The sequence below is a fragment of the Oreochromis aureus genome, linkage group 23, assembly GCF_013358895.1.
Source record: "Oreochromis aureus strain Israel breed Guangdong linkage group 23, ZZ_aureus, whole genome shotgun sequence".
Taxonomy (NCBI): domain Eukaryota; kingdom Metazoa; phylum Chordata; class Actinopteri; order Cichliformes; family Cichlidae; genus Oreochromis; species Oreochromis aureus.
This window is the reverse complement of record NC_052963.1, coordinates 38,033,992-38,053,323: the sequence shown is the minus strand read 5'-3', so window position 1 is coordinate 38,053,323 and position 19,332 is coordinate 38,033,992. Positions and strand designations below refer to the sequence as shown.

Below are 19,332 nucleotides of genomic sequence, written 5' to 3'. Positions count from 1 at the left end.
TCGTGGAAGAGACATAAAGTGAGTAAAAAACGTCCTAAATGCATTTAGAGTTTATTTAGAACTACAAATTAAATTTCTTTTAGCAATTATTGTTTTTTTAATGTCACAATTCCAACCCTGCTCCTTTACCTGGGCTTGGACCGGCAAAAGTGACCCAAAATAGGCACTCTGGTGGAGTTACTTTGTGTGTGTGTGTTTATAAGTAGTTTTAAACCTTGTGATCCACAAAACAGCATAAGAGTAAAAGAGTAAAAGAAGAACTGACTGCGTTACAGCACCCGCTGCTTGTTGAGAGTAAAAGCGATACGCGCTTTCACGTCTTTTTTTAGCGACTTTTTTTCGAAAAAAAGTCGCTAGGGGGTCTGAAAACTCGCTAAATATAGCGACAAAGTCGCTAAGTTGGCAACACTGTTAACAAGCTAACCGTGCTAATGCATTAATGAGCTAACCACGCTAACGCGTTGACGAGCTAACCGTGCTAACGCGTTGACACCGTGCAGCCCCACATCCGGGGCGATCTGCGCTAACTCGCTAATAGAGATTTGCAGCGTTAATGCGGTTATGCCGTTAACGTCATTTTAACAAGAGTAACATTGACAGCATTAATATATGTATATATAGATATATATATATATATATATATATATATATAATGTATTGGGAGAGAGAAAGAGACACTCCCCCCACACCCCGGATAAATGCAAGAAACAAAAAGAGGTAAAAAAATAAAAACACCAAAACAACCTGTATGAAATGTGTAAGGAAAAAAATTAACTGGAAAAACAAAACAAAACTGATTACAGTGTAATATGGTTTTACTTAATGACAGTTTTAGAGTAACGCTTGATGTCCCTCAATTCTCCCTGGTGCCTTAACAGTTCCTTCCTGGAAGCAGGGGAGCATTAGTCCAACTGTTCTCCCTGTAGTCGTCAACAACAGTGGCAAAGATAAAAGCCTTCCTTCTGCAACACATGCCAAAAAAATGCTGCTGGTACCAGGTTGGGGAGCAGGTGTAGTGGTTGGGTGTTTTGTGGCGGATCATAACAGGCACTTTATGAGGCAGCCGGACAGGTCGGGTGGGTTCTTACACCCACTCAGCTGAGAGGATTGTTCCCTCCAGGAAGACCTCGTGTTGGACTAGTAAGGGCTGAGTTGGAGTACTGTTACTGCCGGCTGAGTTGGGATGGTGAAACGCTGGGCTCTGAGAACTCTGCTCCTCCCTTGCTCTAGGCATCATAGGAAGCATGGAGCTGAAGTTCAGATAAATCTAAAGATAAGATGAAAGAGCGAAACAAAAATCTGTGAGGGTTGATACTGCGTACTGGCGTGTTTGACTTATCATATCGGTGATCAGTGTTGTCTCATCTACACAATTAGTCTTTTAGCTTTGGTGTTTTCTTATTCATTCTTTCTTATTTTTATTTTTTTTTCTCAAGATTAAAACCAGGTTTTAGGCAGAGCCTAAACAACATCAACAGCATTGTAATAAAATTCTACAGCTCTGTTATCTTGGCAATTTTCATACGGGATGCACAATTACTCATCATATAATCCCTCTGCAAGTGACTTTACAACACATCTCTAACGTAGCTTGTCCTTTTCAAGCATTCTTACTATTTCTAACTTGCTCAGTCTCATGTTTTTTGTCAGTGATTGCTGCTTGTGCTGTTGCTCTCTCTTAAACCTTAGGCTCCACATGCATACATGTGCAAGGCCTGGGTCCATCCAAAATTAAGCCATACTCCCAAATATAAATTATTTTCAAATGTAATAACAATCCTATTTTAGCTAAAGTGGTCCTGTCACACAAAAGATAATACGGTATGAATCACTGCTTTTACTATATTTAATATGATTCCAAAAATGAAATGATATCTTGTTATTTCTAGGCTTGTCTAACAATAATTTCCTGTCCTGAGCCACAGAAGTATATATTGTTCTGTAGGCAGGGTTTTCATACAATCCTCAGTTTAACTTATCTATGCTGTTGCCATTGGCTATTTCTTAACTTAATCCCAGAAGCTAGTTGGTGTGAAAATAAAGGAAATCATTGCTTATTTGATTTGATTTTTTTCTGGGGAAGAAACCCCAAAACTCAAACCAATTATGTATCTTCCTGTGTTTGCTTACTACAAAATCAGCTACCCACGAGTGGGAGTCATCACAATCAGTAATCAAGACTGTAAAATCTGTCAGCAGCACTTTTGAGCAGAGCACATTATTTTTTATTAAACCCTACCAACTGGAACAAAAGTCTATCCAAGCTAAACTGAAAAGCTGGCAGACCAGCTAAACGGTCTGTGAGGTATTCAGGGTACATTATTTCCTAGGAATGTTGCCTTGGATAATGAAAGAAAACAACACTCAAATGTTGAAACCTACTCGCTTAGTGGCATCTGACAGCTGCTGTTCAATCGTTTCCACGACCTTCCTGAACGGGGGTCTGTTGAAGGGGTCAGCATCCCAGCAGCACCTCATAATCTCATACCTGCACAGCAGTAATCAAACATACAGTTATTATATCCCGTTTCTTTTGTGTATATTGCTTTCTGTTCTCACTTCCATCTGAAAGTTTTAACACATCCTCATTTTTAGTTTTTCTTGTGAAAAGCCAAGCACAACAGGAAGACAGAAAGCTGCTATTGATATCCTGCTCATTACACTCTTTCCTAGTCACGCCACCTCCATCTATCTCACCAAATCTCTCCTTTTGATGATCCACATTTCAATTCAACAAAAACTCACATTTCACTGGGCGCAAACTCTGGGGCATCCATTCTGTATCCTTCTTTTATTAGTTTGTAGAACTTGGCGTCCACCGGCATACCAGGGTACGGACTGTTTCCTATGTTCAGCCGAGATATTTAGTTACATTACACACTTATGAAAACACACAGATAGCCAGACAAACACATATAAAGTGGATGGAGAGACATACCCAGTGAGAAGATTTCCCAAAGCAAGATGCCATATGACCACACATCACTCTCGAATGTGTAAACGCACTCAAAGATACTTTCTGGAGACATCCATTTCACTGGCAGACGAGCCTGAAAGATAAAGTGAATATATGGCAACTTGCAATAAATTACAATGTGATGTGAAACCTTTTCCTGGAAATGTTTTTTTTAAATGTGGCTGGGGTCAGAAAATGTGCAACAGAGGATTGATAAATGAACAGCCTAGACAAAGTATGCAGAAAGTATTTGCCTGGGGTCCCAAAGAACACCCAGAGCTCGGCACAAATATGTGAGGCTCATACCTCACAAATCTGACAATCAGTTCATCAGCTGTCATGCATAGAGAATTAAATCTGGGTTAGAGGTCAGTCAGAAATAAGACTACTCGCCTGGCATAAGAGATGTAAGTGTTAAAGTTTCTTTCTTTTTAACAAAGTACTGTGTTTGCAGCTGTCTAGCACCTGAGGGATACAGAACAACTGAGGCCACTGTTGAAACAAGGAAAAAATGTAATATGCTAAAAGAAAATTTTATCACAAAGAGATTCTTCTATAAAATGTAAATTATATACAGTAGAGGTTCTCCATAGAGAAGATAAGATCAGGTACCTACACTAGTTTTGGAAAAATACACGTAAGCTACTGTGTTCACAAAAGCTTGTCTTAGAGACAGGTGCATTAGATAACGCCTAAATTTACATATCAGGAAGTGTGGCAAGGCAAATATAAACCTCTGGATTTACAATTTGAGAACTACACAAACAAAAACTTCCAGTTTTCCGGATTTGTCTGTACCATGTTCCTGTAAATCCGTTACAAGAGTAGAGTTCATACTAGCAAGCTGGCTAAAATCAAACAAACAAACAAAAAATCTTGTGCAAATAATCACTTATAAAGCCCAAATCTTTCATTGTGACACTGTTGATGATTTTGGTTCTGGTGAAATCTTAAATTTAGACTTTCCTGCTAGTTATTTTGTAGCACGTGAAAGTCTTCTTAGTGAATTCAAATGAAGCATCATTAAAACTAAATCCCATCTTCTAGTGAACTAAAATAGGTCATAAAGAAGAAATTTGTTTTTATAGTAGGTCTGAATGGTGATGAATTAAGCGGATGACCTCCAACAAACCCATAAACTACCTATCAAACAGTCTTATCCTACTCCAAACCAGGACATTTAAAGATGTACCACGCCTCTAATATTATATCCTTGTGTGTCCTGCAGCTAGTGCAGACTTACATTGCCTTTGACGACATAATTAGAATCTGTGGTGATGTCTCGGGCAAGGCCAAAATCACAGATTTTGGCCACTCTTCCTTCAGTAAGTAGGATATTTCTGGCAGCCAGGTCTCTGTGAATACACTGAAAAACAAATACATCATTACTTATACAATCCAGTGATACATGATACATGTTACATACATTAACAGTTAATCACATAGTCATGAATGAGGTGCTTTTTTTGAATGCTCTTTGCTACTGAGCTTCCACGCTTGGGTCTGTAACATACAACCACTGACACCGATACATGAGAACACTGGCCTCAGTATCATTGCCTCCACAACCAATGAATTTTTCAGCAGCTTGCTTCAACATCCATTTTGGATCTGTTTACTAGCTGTGGAAACATGATCCATGCACCACGTTGAAAAGGTCAGATTATCAGGCATCAGAGTTTTATCCACAAATCTAATTTGGTAGCTGTTGAAGTCCATGTAAAGAAAATTCATTTTATACATGGTAGAAAATAAATAGTGAAACAAATGTGGACTGCTGTTTGTGTCGGGCCTAGTATTGTCATCACTGGACATCAAAACCTGCAGCACAGCTATGAGGAAAATGAACAGGAAATGCTGATCTTATGTAAGCAACATAAGCCTATAGCATTAGCTCAAAAGGACAGAATGTGGGGTGGTAATGATAATGTTAAAGGTGTACAAAAATTTAGAGTAAAAACCTCCCTAGAATGTTCTGGAAGGACACCAAAAGTTTTTCACTGTGAGTGAAAAAATCAGAACATATGTATTTTGCTGCTTTATATGGACTGCCATTAAAAAATGGTATTCTAGTGGATGCTCACATTTTTCGAGGCTAAGAACTCCATGCCTTTGGCAACTTGGTATGAGAAACTGAGGAGATCTTCGGTGTCCAGAGACAGACCGTCATCAGCAAACATCTCATTCTCCGTGTCTGCTTCAACGTAAGGACCACCTGAGAAGACAAACAAAATGAAGATGATTTTTCCAATGTGATGATTTAACCACCTTGGCGTGCTAAATAAAGATAGGAGAAATTTGATGAATGGCTGGCCGGCTTGCCTTTGCGTAGCGAGTTTCTCTTCTCAGAGGATGAGCTGACCGGTGCGTTGCCAGCAACAGAAGGCTTCATGGTCATGTAGCTGTTCAAGCTGTCACTGTGAAGAGGAAAGGAGCAGTCTGGTCTCAGCTGAATACAGCCACACATAAGCATGCTGCTGTCCAAATAACTTCCTCCTACGCACGTTCTGGATAGTAAATACTAGTTCTGTCTTTTCCACAGGACAATAAATCACTTTTTAAAGATAAAAAAGAACCTGACCCATCTGTGACTCTCTGCTGCATGACGTTGCGGTTGTAGTAATCATCCTCAAGCTTAAAGCAGATGCACAAGTCTCTCTTTCTGCGTAGAAAGTTGAGCAGATCTCCAAAACAGCAGTACTCTGTGATCACCAGGGTAGGACCTGAAGTACAGTGAAAATAAATCTCCTCAAAATTTGCAACAATTTATGAAGTTTACAACTTTATTGCAGTCATAAATAATAAAGCAGGCGAAAATGGTTGCCTCACCTCCAACTGTGCAGGCTCCCAGCAGGTTGACAATATTAATGTGGTTTCCCAAGTAACTGAGGACTTTCAGCTCTGACATTAGTGCTTCTTTCTCTGTGGCATGAGCGCTAGCTGTGGAAAGAAAAATATGTAATGCACTCATTATTTACTGAAATATTAAGAGTAAACTGAAGCCAAACTCATGTTAAGCAGTGCTTGCATATCGTGATTTGGTATTTGCTAGCTTAAAATGAATGCTAAATGAAATAAAAGAGCTCTGTTGAATATTTTTAATATAGAAATAGCGTGCAAACCACCAAAAAATATCCACGTAATGACTCTGTTTACAGGCATCTGCAGGCAAATTATGTGTTCATTAGAATTTCTCAACAGCATGAAGTTACTGTGCACATTTGTCACATAGTCAAAACAGCTACACAGTGCTTATCCCACTTTATTTGCATGTGTGTTCACAGCACTTACATTTGAGCATTTTCACAGCCACAGTCATGACTGAATCTGCTTTGGAGAGTCCATATGCAGTGGCTTCCACCACTTTTCCAAATGCACCAGATCCCAGAGTCTTCCCTAAAAAAATGGAGACAGAAACAAAACTGTTAATCCCCATCCTGTTTTTTTCTCCAACAAACAAGCTCCATGGTAGTGTTCCTAGGACAACACCAGTTTTAACCCCCAGGCTGTGTACGTAGGCACCAGGACATGCAGGATCCTGTTTAAGGTTTGTTGAAAACACCCAGAATATGTCAACAATATTGTGTTTGCAGTGAGGGAGTGGGGTTTCATCATTAATGAACTGTGGAACTGGTTAGTAAATAAAGACCACAGACATGGCTAAGCCCCTAATGCTGTGTCCATATACAGAAACCAGAGTGGCTGTCAATCAATGGGAACTAGCCTGAGGGTGGCAACAATGATGTCATACCCACTGGACTGTTAGGCTTTATTACAGATACAAGCCCCCATTTATCTTCATATCATCCTGCTCCCTACTTACACCTAAGACATGACACCCAGAACATTAATTTTAGGGCCGCAGTGTATCAGAAATTATGGATTAATGTAATTAAGGGAGCCTAGATACAGAACACAGTCCAGATTTCGGTAAATAGGTTCCGGATGCTCACCAAAGCGCAAGTTGTTTCGCGGAAACTCCCACTGGTCATCGTACGGTAGCTGGGTGGGGTCAATGTCCACATAGTCGTTTCCGATAACTTTCCACTGAATCTGATATTTGGGTTTCTGACGTGAAAAATAAGACACGGGGATATCAAAATACAATTCATGCATTCATCATGTGGCATCTCTCTGCTCTTTCTATTCACTTGTTTATAAATGTAATCAAAGAGGGTGGGGCATGCAGGAACAGTACTGTACTTTCTTACCTGCATGTACTTGTAGAACAGCATGATAAGGATGAGGCAGAGGATGCCTGCTGCTGAAATGGCGCCAATTAGCAGAGGGGTGAACAGGTCATGTGGAACTCTTTTCTCTGCAGAGAGACAGAAACAGTCATGTTTGATAGAGCCAATCGGGGAATCTTTTCAAGGTTTGTCATGTTTACATTCTAAACGACATTGACAAGGAGGCATTAAGGTAAGCCAGAGAAGTCTAAGTCACAGTGAAGCCCACTTTTGATCAAATAACGACAAACTAATCCAATTATACAAGTATACATACTGGGGAGTTCTCTGCTTTTATTCTTCGTTTAAAAAATTATGCACTTTGTTTTGCTAATTGCATAAATTCCCCTTGTTTTTAGTTTTTTTTTTTAAACCACACTGTTGTCCTTATTTTTTACAGCTGTGCTGAGAATAATTAGAAGTAATCAGTGTTCTGTTCCTTTGTGTCTGGCTCATTGTGATGCCTTATTGTTTTGCTCCTCTGTACAGTGGGGTGTAATAAGCTCTTTAGCGATAAGAAGCTTTCTCTCCACTTCAAATCTGAGAATGCAGAGTCTGCAGGAACTAATCCCCTGTAAACCTGTCAGTGGTTTCTAAAGCTCTGCGTGTTCTCTGCTGCAGCTCACTGACACCTCCGAGCCTCCCACAGCCCCACAATGCCCGGCATCGCCAGGACTCCTACTGTGCTCCACAGTCTCAGCGCCTCCGTCTGGTCCGCTGTTACTCTGTAAAGCAGAAAAATCCTGGGCACACACTCCCAAAGGCCTGTCCTGTCTGGCCACAAACACTCGTCTTCCTCATAATGCTCGCCCACATACCCGCTGGAGCCACAGTTAGCCCCCTGTGTCTTGCATAAACCCAGTCCTCCAGGCTCATTTGGGGACAACTCAACTCAGACTCAGACTACTTTGAGGACACTGCAGAGCAGATGGGGAGGCCGTTACAAAAAAGTGGATTTGGGGTCATGAAGTAAACAATGGACTCACCAAACGCTATCTGAGCCAATCATGTCGGTGGTATCTCTTCACTAATGTTTACCTAACAGATCATACACGAACAACATCTAGTAGTAGGACTCCATTTGTGGGTTAATCCCTGCCAAAGTCATGTTTTCAGTAAATATTTTGCTGAGGAATTATCCCATGTGGCGTTCACTGAGGGGAAGACCTGCTTAGATAACTTAGTGCATGGAGTCACACGCAGAATTTGCCAGATCAGTAATTTTTTTGTGTTCCAAAAAGTAAATAAATTCTTACACCTATGTCTTCTGTTGTTGTCCTTTAATATTACAAAGAAAGCATGCGGAGGATTGCATCACTTCAGCAGCAAAACATGTAAACTGACAGACGTCAATGCCTCCTTTAATTCCACAACCCCTATTTAGACTACCTGTGCTGCTTATGTATGACTGGATGTATATCAGTGAATTAAACTCACCACTAATAGAGTAAAGTATGTAGGCTTGCTCTCCCTCCACTGTAGCCACACATTCAAGAGTATTGAACCGTGCTCTGCTGATGTTCACCCGACTCTCCACCTCTGTCTTCCCGAACATGGGACTGACCAGTGTGATGGTGATGACATTGAGCTCCTCCTGGGTGGAATTTACCTGCTGGGAGCACCTGAAGGCAGAAGATTATATACTGTTGACAAAAGAGTTGATGGGATCATCTAGATTTCCAACGGTTGTCTCTTGTCTGGAATCTCTTCTGTATGTCTCTGAAAGAATTCTTTCCTGAGGCTATAAAACCCTGTCAAATAACCTAACTTTACAATATGCAGAACCACAGAAGCATGCACTTCTATTTTAGTACAACAGCAGCTGTTAGTTTCACCTTTTGTGATGTCTTTTTGTGCTCATGAACCAAAGATGAAATATTTGTAATTAACCTTTGACGGTACTGTGCTAATAAGAGTAGCAGTTATTTAATTGCTCTCTGGTGATAGGCTGACTTAGATCAGGTTACTTTGTACTTGGATATACATGCCTTACATGCCTTTAATGAGTGTGCATGTAGTGAGTGTTAAGTGGATTTGACTACAATTTTTAAAAAAAATAACTGGCTAAAGTTTGGATTATCGGCAGTGATTCATTGACCCAGCTGCTTAGGATTGGTGTTGCTACAGCAACCCAGGGCTCCTCCTTCAGCACACTTTATGTTTGACACAAGATGAACCCTGTCCACTTGTAGTACCTACCAATCACAAATCAATACTTCTCAATCCCCTGTCACATGGGAGGGTCATCTTATCACAGTCAACCAATCACAAGTCAGCCCAGTCAAATCCCCCAATCTCACATTCCACCGTCATCATCATTCCTGACTCTATCCAATGTGTCTTTAGTGTGACCTTTAGGACCCTTGACATGCACTTCATTTCCATCATGTTAAAGGTTGAATATGGAGATGAAACTCCAAATAAATAAATGGTTTGTGTTGTGTGCAAACAGAGTGCTAAAATACGCAGTAAACCACCAAGAATTCTCTGAAATGCAAAAATGAAAATGTATTTAGAAAGATTTTCTGGAAAGTATTTTGTTAAATTCACAGATGCATGCCTCATTGCCTTGCAAAAGCCATGAGACTTTTTTTTTTGCAGACATAAATCTAATAATTGGATAGCGTTAGAGAATTTTGTTTGTTGGATACAAATTACAGAGCTGCTATTGATTTTGGTTTGGCAGGTTTTCCTTTGTTTAGTCGGTTTATGAGACAGATGACCGATCTGGCTAATATGAGTTTCCAACCAGTATAATTACTTTAGGCTGGAGTTCTAAAGTGCAGCACATACCATTGCACTCTGCCTCTGCTAATTATTATTTTACTTTCAGCTGTGTTACAAATTGAGCAATCATTTTGTATTTATCACTATGAAAATGTGTAGTCTTTCCCTAGAGGGACCACATTCATTTTCTCATTTTTGCCAACTGAAATGATTAAAGCCTTACCAAATCACATCAGTCAACATAATAATCGAAAATCTCTAGCTATATTATTTTTTGGGAAAAATGTATTGCTCAACACCTCATCAGGGCTTTGAGGGCATTGTTTGGTCAGATATGATTGGCAGTGCCCCAGCAGCTGTCATTGCTAAATTTGGTGCAGGAATTTATGATATGACATTTCAAGATGCAGCCCCGTCCACTAAAAACATTGAGAAAAGCAAGACAAACAGAAACATCTTACGAGAAGTCACAACCCTTTAAAAAAATATTTTGACATGTTGGTAACAGTAACTAGTAGTCAGTAAATAGAAAGGATTTTGGAAGCTTTAAAAGTCTCACCTGGCATATGACTGCTCACAGTAGTACCAGGTGATCTGGGGAGCAGGGAACCCCTCAGCCACACAGCGCACCTGTCCATTCACTGGGCTGTCAATCGATACAATTTCTGGTTTACCTGATAAACACAAGTTAATGTCACAATGTGTTAGGTATGTAACAATGAACAAGCAGGAAAAATATTGGTTTAAGCATTAGCAAGGTATATTTGCAAGGTGTGGTGAGGGTGGAGAGCTGGACTTCATTCCACACAAAGTAAGTGTAAAATACACTGTGGGTGGGTCATGAAATTCATCCCATGGCTTAAGGGAATATGAAACCTTTCAAAAAATGTGAAAACAACTTACTGATCACAAAGACGGTGAATGTCTGATTTGCTGAAGCATCACCATTGGAGGCTTGAAAGGTGTAAACTCCACCCTCTAACATTTTCAGCCGCACTAGCCTCAGCTCACTGATGTAACTAAACATAAAATGATTATTTTATTAGTGCATTTGTTTATTTTTAAGATTCAAATATCACAGTATTTAATTCAAACTCTAATTGTGCCAAAACAGGAAAGAGCTGATTCTCATTTAGCCACCCTGTGAGAAAGAACATAAAATGTTCAGATATTTGCATTTTATATTGTAACCATCTTTTCTTTGTTTTCTGCTCTTTCATGTGCATCTGCAGTATGCATATGAAAAATATTATTAGACAAGTATTAAATCCTTTCAGCCTTTTTGCATCCATTCACTGTTGTGGCCACTGTAGTTATAAATCCCCAAAAGTTGATTCTGTTCATCTGGTAAAGTTTTTTCTAGTTATCGGTATCAATTGTATCGATGGATATTTACTTAAGTGAGTTATATTAAAGTCAGGCTTAAAGGTTGCATCAAGGTTTTATTAGAAACAAGTCTCGGCAGACATCTTGAAACTAGTCTGGGCGTCTTCTTCCTGTTGTAATGAAGCATTACCCAAATGAACTTCAATTTTAATGATCACTGAGACATAAAAACAGTGCAGTAATAAAAACAGATCTTCTTTGCCACAAATAAGTATTTTAGGATACACTCCTATTATCTTTTTTCAACATATTTAGAAAAAATTGAGATTTCTTTCACAGTGCCATATCTCCTGACAGAAATATTGAGGGTGGGAGGCATGCAGGATTACATAAGAACACACATTTCTATCTGCAGCATGTAGGTTACACTCCAGATATATCATGGTTTTATTTCTCAGGACAGTCATTCACAGTCTGACAGCTCCTGTTTCACAAGAAACCCCAGGGCACTGTTCACTGTTTCAACTGTATATTTAAAGGGACTATGACCTGCAGCTAAACCAGAGATTCACCTGAAATAAACCTGGCTGAATGTGATGTTTCCATCTTTCCAACACTTAGATAAAACAAAGCAAGTGTGTGCTTGTGCGCTGTCACACCTGTATTCATCACTGTGTGTGGTGATCACATGGTCAGTTGTGTTTCTCAGCTCATGGCCTTTAAAGCTCCAGGAGATGTGTGGCTTTGGATAAGCCACTATTCGAACTTTCAGGGACAGACTCTCGCCGGAGCGGACTTGAAAGATGCTGCTGTTTGCGGGCATTAAGTCGATGAATCCTCTTTCTGAAAAATAAGAAAATTAAATTGTTGTCAAATTTGTAGATTAATGCACTGAAGTCTGAATAATCTAACTAGTGCTGTTCTCGAGTCATCCAACACTTGCACTGCAAAGGGTTAGGATAAATTTAAATGTGAGGGGTTTAAAGTAAACACCTCACAAACTGTTTGTAACTGTAAGCAGTAGTTTGACATTTTGGTTCAATTTTAAGCTTGAACAGGCAACAGAATACTGAAAATAGATGTTATCAGGAGTTGGGTGAGAATGTACCACTGTATACTCTATGCTCTGACTAATCTGGTCTGTTATTTGGGGCATGATGTTACTTGTATATTATTATTATCACATGCCAGATAATCAGTGGGTGTTTCAGGAATATTCACTTATTTTGTTGTCACCATAAAGTGTGACTCTAAGTGGTGATGGTCCATGAGAGTTCATGATATAGACAATACTGGTGCCATGACGCATTAACGTCTTTAAAGAAAGTGGAAGTGATAGTACAGAATGAATGCTATTTTGTTCCCTTAACTTCTTGTACAGTGGGGTACATTTAGTTCAGCCTAGTTAATGTCTAATAATCACAGTGAAATATATCTTCTCAATTAACTGTTATGCTCTTCCTTTTTTTCTAGTCATATCTGTACTGCTGCAATGGTGGATGCTTATATAAAACACTGGTAAAGTTTCAAACAAGGTATGTAAAAGTATTACCAATGAGCAAAAGGCTCAACATTACACAGTTTTACAGTTTTGTTCTTATTCTTGACTCTGTATGACATTAATGAGAGAGAACATGCTTAATATGGTCATTTAAGGTTTTCAACTTTGGATGTGAGTGTAGAAACACCTACCTGATGTTCACATATTTTGTTTGTGAGAGGCAATCAGAAGAAAACGATTTTTTAAAAGCTTGAATCATACAAAGCTTCATTAGTAGAATCAAAGAATACTAATACCGTTGGAAATTAGTGTATTGGATTCCCTTTAATTCTTTTAAAACACTGAAAACTTAATGATGCAGCAAATGTTTGAGGAGAATAATTCACGAAAACTCAAAACAAGAATCCAAATGTGTTTTTATTGCCATCTGTGAGTGGCAACAAAATTGTCGAGATTGAACAGCTGAATTCCATAACAATGAAGTTCATGTCCAGCTTTAAATGCAAAAAAAAAAAAAAAAAAAATTACATCACTTACTCACCATATACATCGAGCCACACCGACTTGCTGCTGACCCCTTTTCCATTCCTAACTTCACATACGTAACTCCCAGCATCCTGTGGCCGTACTGCATCGATTTGCAGTGTCGTTCTGTGGCTATTGGCAAATTTTTCCGTCAGGGATTCTGTAGAACTGCCAACCTTTGCTGGTTGCTGTGGATACCAGACGGCACCCTGTCAACGCCCAGAGATCTCTAGAGATTAACCCTGTCTGCATGTCTATGCTCACCAAGCACAAACTACCACATACACACAACCACCTGCATGCAAGCACACACACCTACGGTAGCCCACAAGGTACACTGCAAGGCATACCCGAAGCTTAGACAGCATGGACTTTTTAAAGACAGACAACAGGAAGAAGCAAGGATGAGGCTGTGCTACCAGTGAAAGATTCACCAATATTTTAAGGGGCTTGATTTAATTTCCTTTAAATTATTTTCATTTTGGAGCACCACATTGTAGCAGCTCATTTGGAATGGCAACAAATGCAGAATTTTAAGGCAACTCAAAAAGTGAAGCAGTTAAATCTTCCACTGACGGCAAAGCACACAGCAAAGACAAAGGCAGAAGGTTCTCACCGAGCCAGGTGGGGTGACCCACGTGATGCTGATTTCTCTATTGGCATTACTGGTGTTGCAGGTGAGGGAGAATCTCTCACCTCGGGTCAGAATCACTCTTGTGGATGGTTGGAGCTCAACTACAGGAGGCGCAGTCGGTACTGCAATAAAACAAACCTCATGTGATGTCATGCCTTTGGTTGATTTTAGCCAAATCGAAAAATGTACATATGCTGCACACCCACACTATATTACCTGGTACAACACTCAGGTGGAATTGGCCTGATCTGACGTCCTTTCCATGGAGTCTTCCTGCACACACATAGCAACCTTCGTAGGCCTTTTGTGTGTTGTGCATGTAAATGCCATGCTCCAGGCTGGCGGAGAACTGGAGACCAGGGGGCAAACTTTTACTGGAGCATGTTTCCAGGTGCATATTCTCCAGATCTGGATCAGTTGCCAGGCAAGGGAAGGAAGCATTTTCTCCCTCATGAGTAACATATCTAGACACCTTTAGTTTTCTGAAGGGATTTCCAGGATCTGGCAAAAAAAATAAAATAAAATAAATTGCAAAGGTAGTATGAAAGGGATACACAGTGTAACAGTATATGGGTATTTGAACGTTTTACTAGAATAATGGGGATGTAACGCTGGACGTGCAGTTCCTTTATATACAAGGAACAATGTACTTTGCTCTGACAGTCTTTTCTGTTTTTATGCATGCATTGATCAACCACATTATTAAAGCTTTGTGCCTAATAATCTCCAAATCCAACCATGAAACAGCTCTGATACAAATAAAATAAGTCTTCTTTTGATCTCAGTGGACCCGCTGGGTACTGTGAGATGCTGACTCGATTGACTGGTTTGCTCTGATACATTCTGCAGATGCTTTATCAGACTGGGACTGGGTCAATGGCTTTGCATCTCCAACTAATTTCTGTGGTTAACTGTCTTGCTGGGGAAGGCTCATCTCAGATGTTTGAGGTAATTGATAATATAAACTAGAAACTGTTGCTACTTAGCTCAGACTCAACTGGCCATGCACTTTGTGCTGTTTGTGCCCTGTGAAATCTGGGACCTGTAGTCTTAAGTCACACTGCTATTACCATGGGAACCAAAATTGTTGCCAAAACACCCCAAAACCAGGACTAACATGTGAAAGATTATCAATCTGTAGATATTCCTTTTGAATAAGTTCCTTAACGAGAAAACAGGATGATCTTCCAACACGATTTAAACACTTACATATTAGCTAGTTGTTATAAGTTCATTACCAAACAAAATATTTCTTAATATTTCTAAATATCATCTGCTAAGCAGTTCCTGCTTGTTGCCTCAAAGGTAGATGAACGGATTGTGGAGTGAATGATCAGCACATGATAGAAGCCAGCAGTGATGGCTTTGGGCCAAGGGGATATTGGGTCATGTAGAAGAAGAAATACAGTAAAACTCAGTCATACACTCAATAAATAGCTCTGGTAGCTACTGTACCTGTCCAGGGCAAAGTCACAAACACCTTCTTCTGCTAATACACCCACACACATAGATTTTGTCTACTTTTCCCTGCAGCCTGCATACACTCTCCTTTGTCTTTCTCTCACACAAAATTACCACACAGTCTCGAAACCGTTTAATCACCAGGAAGCATTTAGGTACCTTTCACATAGACGTAGATGGAGGCTTCTTCCTTGGAACCCTCCTCCTGGCAGATATAGCGGCCCATTTGACTAGGCAGAGCCTTCTTAATTGAATATGTCAACATCCCATCGATCTCGTTTGCTGCCAGCGGCTTTGACCTCTCCCGCTTCCACTGTATCCTGTTTTCACCCTGGCAATGTAGTTCGAAGGGTTCGTTGAGCTGGACGACGATGTGGGGTCTGGCAGGTGTGATAGTGGGCTTTGTGTCACCTTTAATGGGAAAAAGAATGTATTTAAATGAATGCCACAGGTAAGAAAATGCAAGTAAGTGCAAAATCAATGCTACATTTCTTAAGCCTTCATATGAACTTAAGGCCCTACAGTATATGCATTTGAAGATTTGTTTTGTTTTTACTTGACCAAAGCTATTGTACAACAGTAAAATGTTTTCAGCATTGTGAAATCAAGATGTTTCCACTTCTATGGCCCGACAAGCCTCCCATGCATCATGAAACCTTAGGGATAAAATCTCTGATGTAAAGGTAAACATAAGGGTAGCCCACATCAAATTTCAAAACAAAAGATTTATATGGCCATCATTCACAAATCGACCAACAGGGACATGAACTTTATGTGTAAAACTTCTTCAGTATATTTATTTGCTCTCAACATTTATGGCTTGTGACTTCTTGAAACAACATGAATTGTACTCATGGCTTCTCAACTCAGGATGTAGCTCCACAAAACAAGATGTTTTGCCAAAGAGTTGCTTGTCAATCAATGTCTAATTGTTTTTGAAAGATGCTAGGAGGCCAAAAAAAAGATTTTCACAAGAAAAAACTAAATCAATCAACTAATTGATTAACTAAAAAAAACAAAACAAAAAGCAATCATGCACCCCTCGAATTAATAATAGGGTTCTCTGATGGATCCAAACCCTCAAGTTGGAAATAACTTTGAAAAAACATTTTTCTGCATCAGTGGTGTAAGTAAAACAGCTTCAGAATATGTAAACTGTTCTACGATAGTTAAAAGAAATGATTTTCGACTGTCATTATAAAGCAGACTGCTGGTGAAAAATGTGCCATATGAGAAAAGCACGTACTTAATACGTGCTTTTTATCAGTCATGGTATAAAATAAAACAAATGCCTGTAGCATGGTCTGAATTTAAAGGGGTGGGGGTGTAACCCAGAGTCTTAATCTGCTGCACCAACTGAAAACAGGTGGGGAAAGATTGAGTTGCTTGAGTAATGTTTTTGTTCCCTGAGAAAACATCACTGTCTTTATTGAAGCCACTTGTGATAAACACTATAGGACTGTGGCAGCAGCAGTACAACAGGAATGAACAACAAGGTTTTTATGTGAATAGATGTGCTCTTTCCATCCTTTGAATTCATACTTGGATAAAATATATAAATGAATAAACACTGTTCAGAGAGCCAGTCTGGCACTAACAAGCCATGAAGAAAGACACTATTGTAAGAAGGATGTGGAGCAAGAAAACATTTATCTTAAATGATGAAATACACGGAATTTCAGGAATAGCAGGATATCCGTATACAAATACACCCTGTTAAGAAACTGTAAATAATACCAACATTGGTATTGGTTGGAATATTAAAACGTGAAGATTTGGATATCAGTATAAAAGAAGGAGATAAATACGGTTATCGACTATTAATTTGCATGCGATGTATATTAAGCCTAACTGAATCTTCATTGCGTTTATTTAGTTGATCTGATTTATTATATCCATCAAATGCAGAACAAACATGGTAAAACTTAATTAGGTCCACACTGTGCGTAAACGGGCTAAAGGCAAACTTCATGGCGTGCGGTATTGCGTCATATGCCAGGTAAGCTTGTGCGCGCTCGCTGGAAATGTGGCAGTTATTCGAAGCCCCTGGTGAAAATGTCGTGAACATCAACCGTCCCCTATGGGCGCATTAGGCTATATGCTGCCAAGCTGTCGGTCAGATGGAAGTCCACCTGATGCCGCCCTGAGCTGGAAGAAGTTCCGTAGGCGCACCATGTGCGCAAAGGAGCGCAAAGTTAAACAGCAACTCTCGCGGTTCACCGCTTTTATAAACATGCATGGCCAATGTCGGTTTTTCATAAATTTCCATAGAGATAGCTCTGGGAAAATCCCAAACTCTGTTTCCTAACAAGATAAAAACAAAAAACAAATCTAATTTAAAAAAATGACAAGCTGCACATCAACCCACTTAAAGCGACCTAAAAATTGAATCTTGAAATAAAAAAACTGACACTGAGTATTTTTAAAAGGCAGTAAAGATATCATTAGCTGTTTATAGACGATTGACCTATTCGGCTGGACTCTGAAGATTATGCCAAGTCGTAACAGTTGCAATGTGTTTTTGATATTCATCCCCAGATCAAAGAACAACCAACCAACCCGGAGCGCAGGGGAAACGTTTTACATTGCTCAGTGTTAAAAGTCACACATGTGACAATATTTATCTAAAAGAAAAAAGTGAGAAATTACATGTGAATGCAGTGCTGCTTTCGACAGTCGATTTGCATACTTCCTGTGAATCAAGAGACGCCAATAAATTTCCATACTGACGGTTATGTGCAGCTCTAGGAAAAAAAACGGCTTCTAGGCTACTTGTCACCTTCATCGTGCACAAAATGATCAAGAAGTCTCTTTGAAGCTCACTCTTGCACATTGTTCAACACTTTATCGTTTGATTACTTTTTTTTAATAGCGCCCTGTTTTCCCAGTATAACATAAAATATTAAAGTAGCCCCAGCGCCCAGATCGTCCGCATTAGTATCCACTTTCCTCATTAGGTTTCTGTGACTTCGGGTTGTCTTATTCAGCACCCTTCAGATCTGACTACTTCATAGAACAAAGAGAAGTACGGAAAAATCGCGATGGGAGGCAAGTGCAGCGGCACGGTTCGCTATACGTATATTATCTTTATCACACTGGGCTGCAAAATAGCAAGCATTAAAACAGAAACCCTTTCTTTGTTCAAAATTGAACAGCAACAGTTGTCTGCGTAAACTGGCGCGTCAAGTGCAAAGGCTTAGTCTTACCTGGATGGAATGTTAGCTGTAAAAACACAGAGAGAAGTATCCAGTGGTATTCCATAGTTATCATTCCATGGGTCTACCTGTGAAGGTGAGCCAATGCCTTTATATGAGTAAGGTAGCTCTTGTCTGCTCGCCTAGCGCGTCGGAGTTGTGGGAAGTTGACCGTGGGCTCTGATAGAGGCGCACTTAGAAGTCTTTAAAGGCACAGATGCTCAGTTCATCTCGCAACAGCAGCAGCCGTCGCCAATCTGCAAACATACTGTTCTCCTGGGGAGCGCCAGAGGGAACGGAGCAGGCCGACCAGGTATCTCTGACTGGCTGTGGCGTCAACAACATGTTTATAGGAGCCAGTGGTGGAGCCTATTACTCACACGATACAGTGAAAGAGGGAGGTGTTTGTGACCTGCAGTGTGCTTCCCAGCAGACACACACATACGCACACAATGAACTCGGAGAGAGACTGACAGATGAACAAGGATATATGCAAGATGGCATATGCTGTAGATGATGTTATCACCAATGTAACCCGCATAGCCCGCATGCACATGCTTCAGATAATTTAACTTTTTTTTTTTAACCTTTTTACGTATGGGTGGAAGTCAGATCGATAGATGTGCATTTTGTGCGGCTTTTGTTTTGATCAGATAAGAAGTCTAACCAAGTGAGTGCACACCACTAGCATCCATTTCAGCTTTAATCACACTAGCATTGTTGGTCATTTTTCCCACGGTTTTATTATTTTACCTTTTTTCACCAGACAGCTCCGTCCT

The 19,332-nt window shown here is 39.9% G+C and overlaps 1 protein-coding gene across 2 annotated transcripts; it reads right to left on the bottom strand.

Annotated features, from left to right (window-relative positions):
• Positions 1-288: 288 nt before the first annotated feature.
• On the bottom strand, positions 289-18,891 carry kita (KIT proto-oncogene, receptor tyrosine kinase a). 2 transcript variants are annotated; one of them, XM_031753934.2, is made up of 21 exons: positions 18,566-18,890; positions 15,519-15,770; positions 14,115-14,399; positions 13,881-14,020; positions 13,281-13,473; positions 11,898-12,081; positions 10,816-10,931; positions 10,472-10,586; positions 8,623-8,807; positions 7,168-7,274; positions 6,910-7,024; positions 6,248-6,352; positions 5,786-5,896; positions 5,538-5,679; positions 5,279-5,373; positions 5,041-5,171; positions 4,200-4,322; positions 2,939-3,050; positions 2,746-2,845; positions 2,383-2,488; positions 289-1,267 (listed from the first exon to the last, which is right to left on the bottom strand). In XM_031753934.2, exons 1-21 carry the CDS (start codon positions 18,627-18,629, stop codon positions 1,085-1,087), a joined length of 2,964 nt encoding a protein of 987 aa, XP_031609794.1. In that variant the 5' UTR covers positions 18,630-18,890; the 3' UTR covers positions 289-1,084. The 2 variants fall into 2 exon arrangements, with proteins under 2 accessions (XP_031609794.1, XP_031609795.1); XM_031753935.2 differs by having other exon boundaries at positions 1,085-1,267; positions 13,281-13,452; positions 18,566-18,891.
• Between the last annotated feature and the right edge of the window lie 441 nt (positions 18,892-19,332).

Excerpts from the sequence above, each read along its gene's own strand:
- kita (XM_031753934.2), bottom strand. The coding sequence starts at position 18,629 with ATGATAACTATGGAATACCACTGGATACTTCTCTCTGTGTTTTTACAG. Across the intron at positions 14,021-14,114 it reads CCACCTGAGTGTTGTACCAG|TACCGACTGCGCCTCCTGTA; the intron begins GTAATATAGTGT and ends GTTTTATTGCAG. Across the intron at positions 5,897-6,247 it reads GGCTGTGAAAATGCTCAAAT|CTAGCGCTCATGCCACAGAG; the intron begins GTAAGTGCTGTG and ends TTCTTTCCACAG.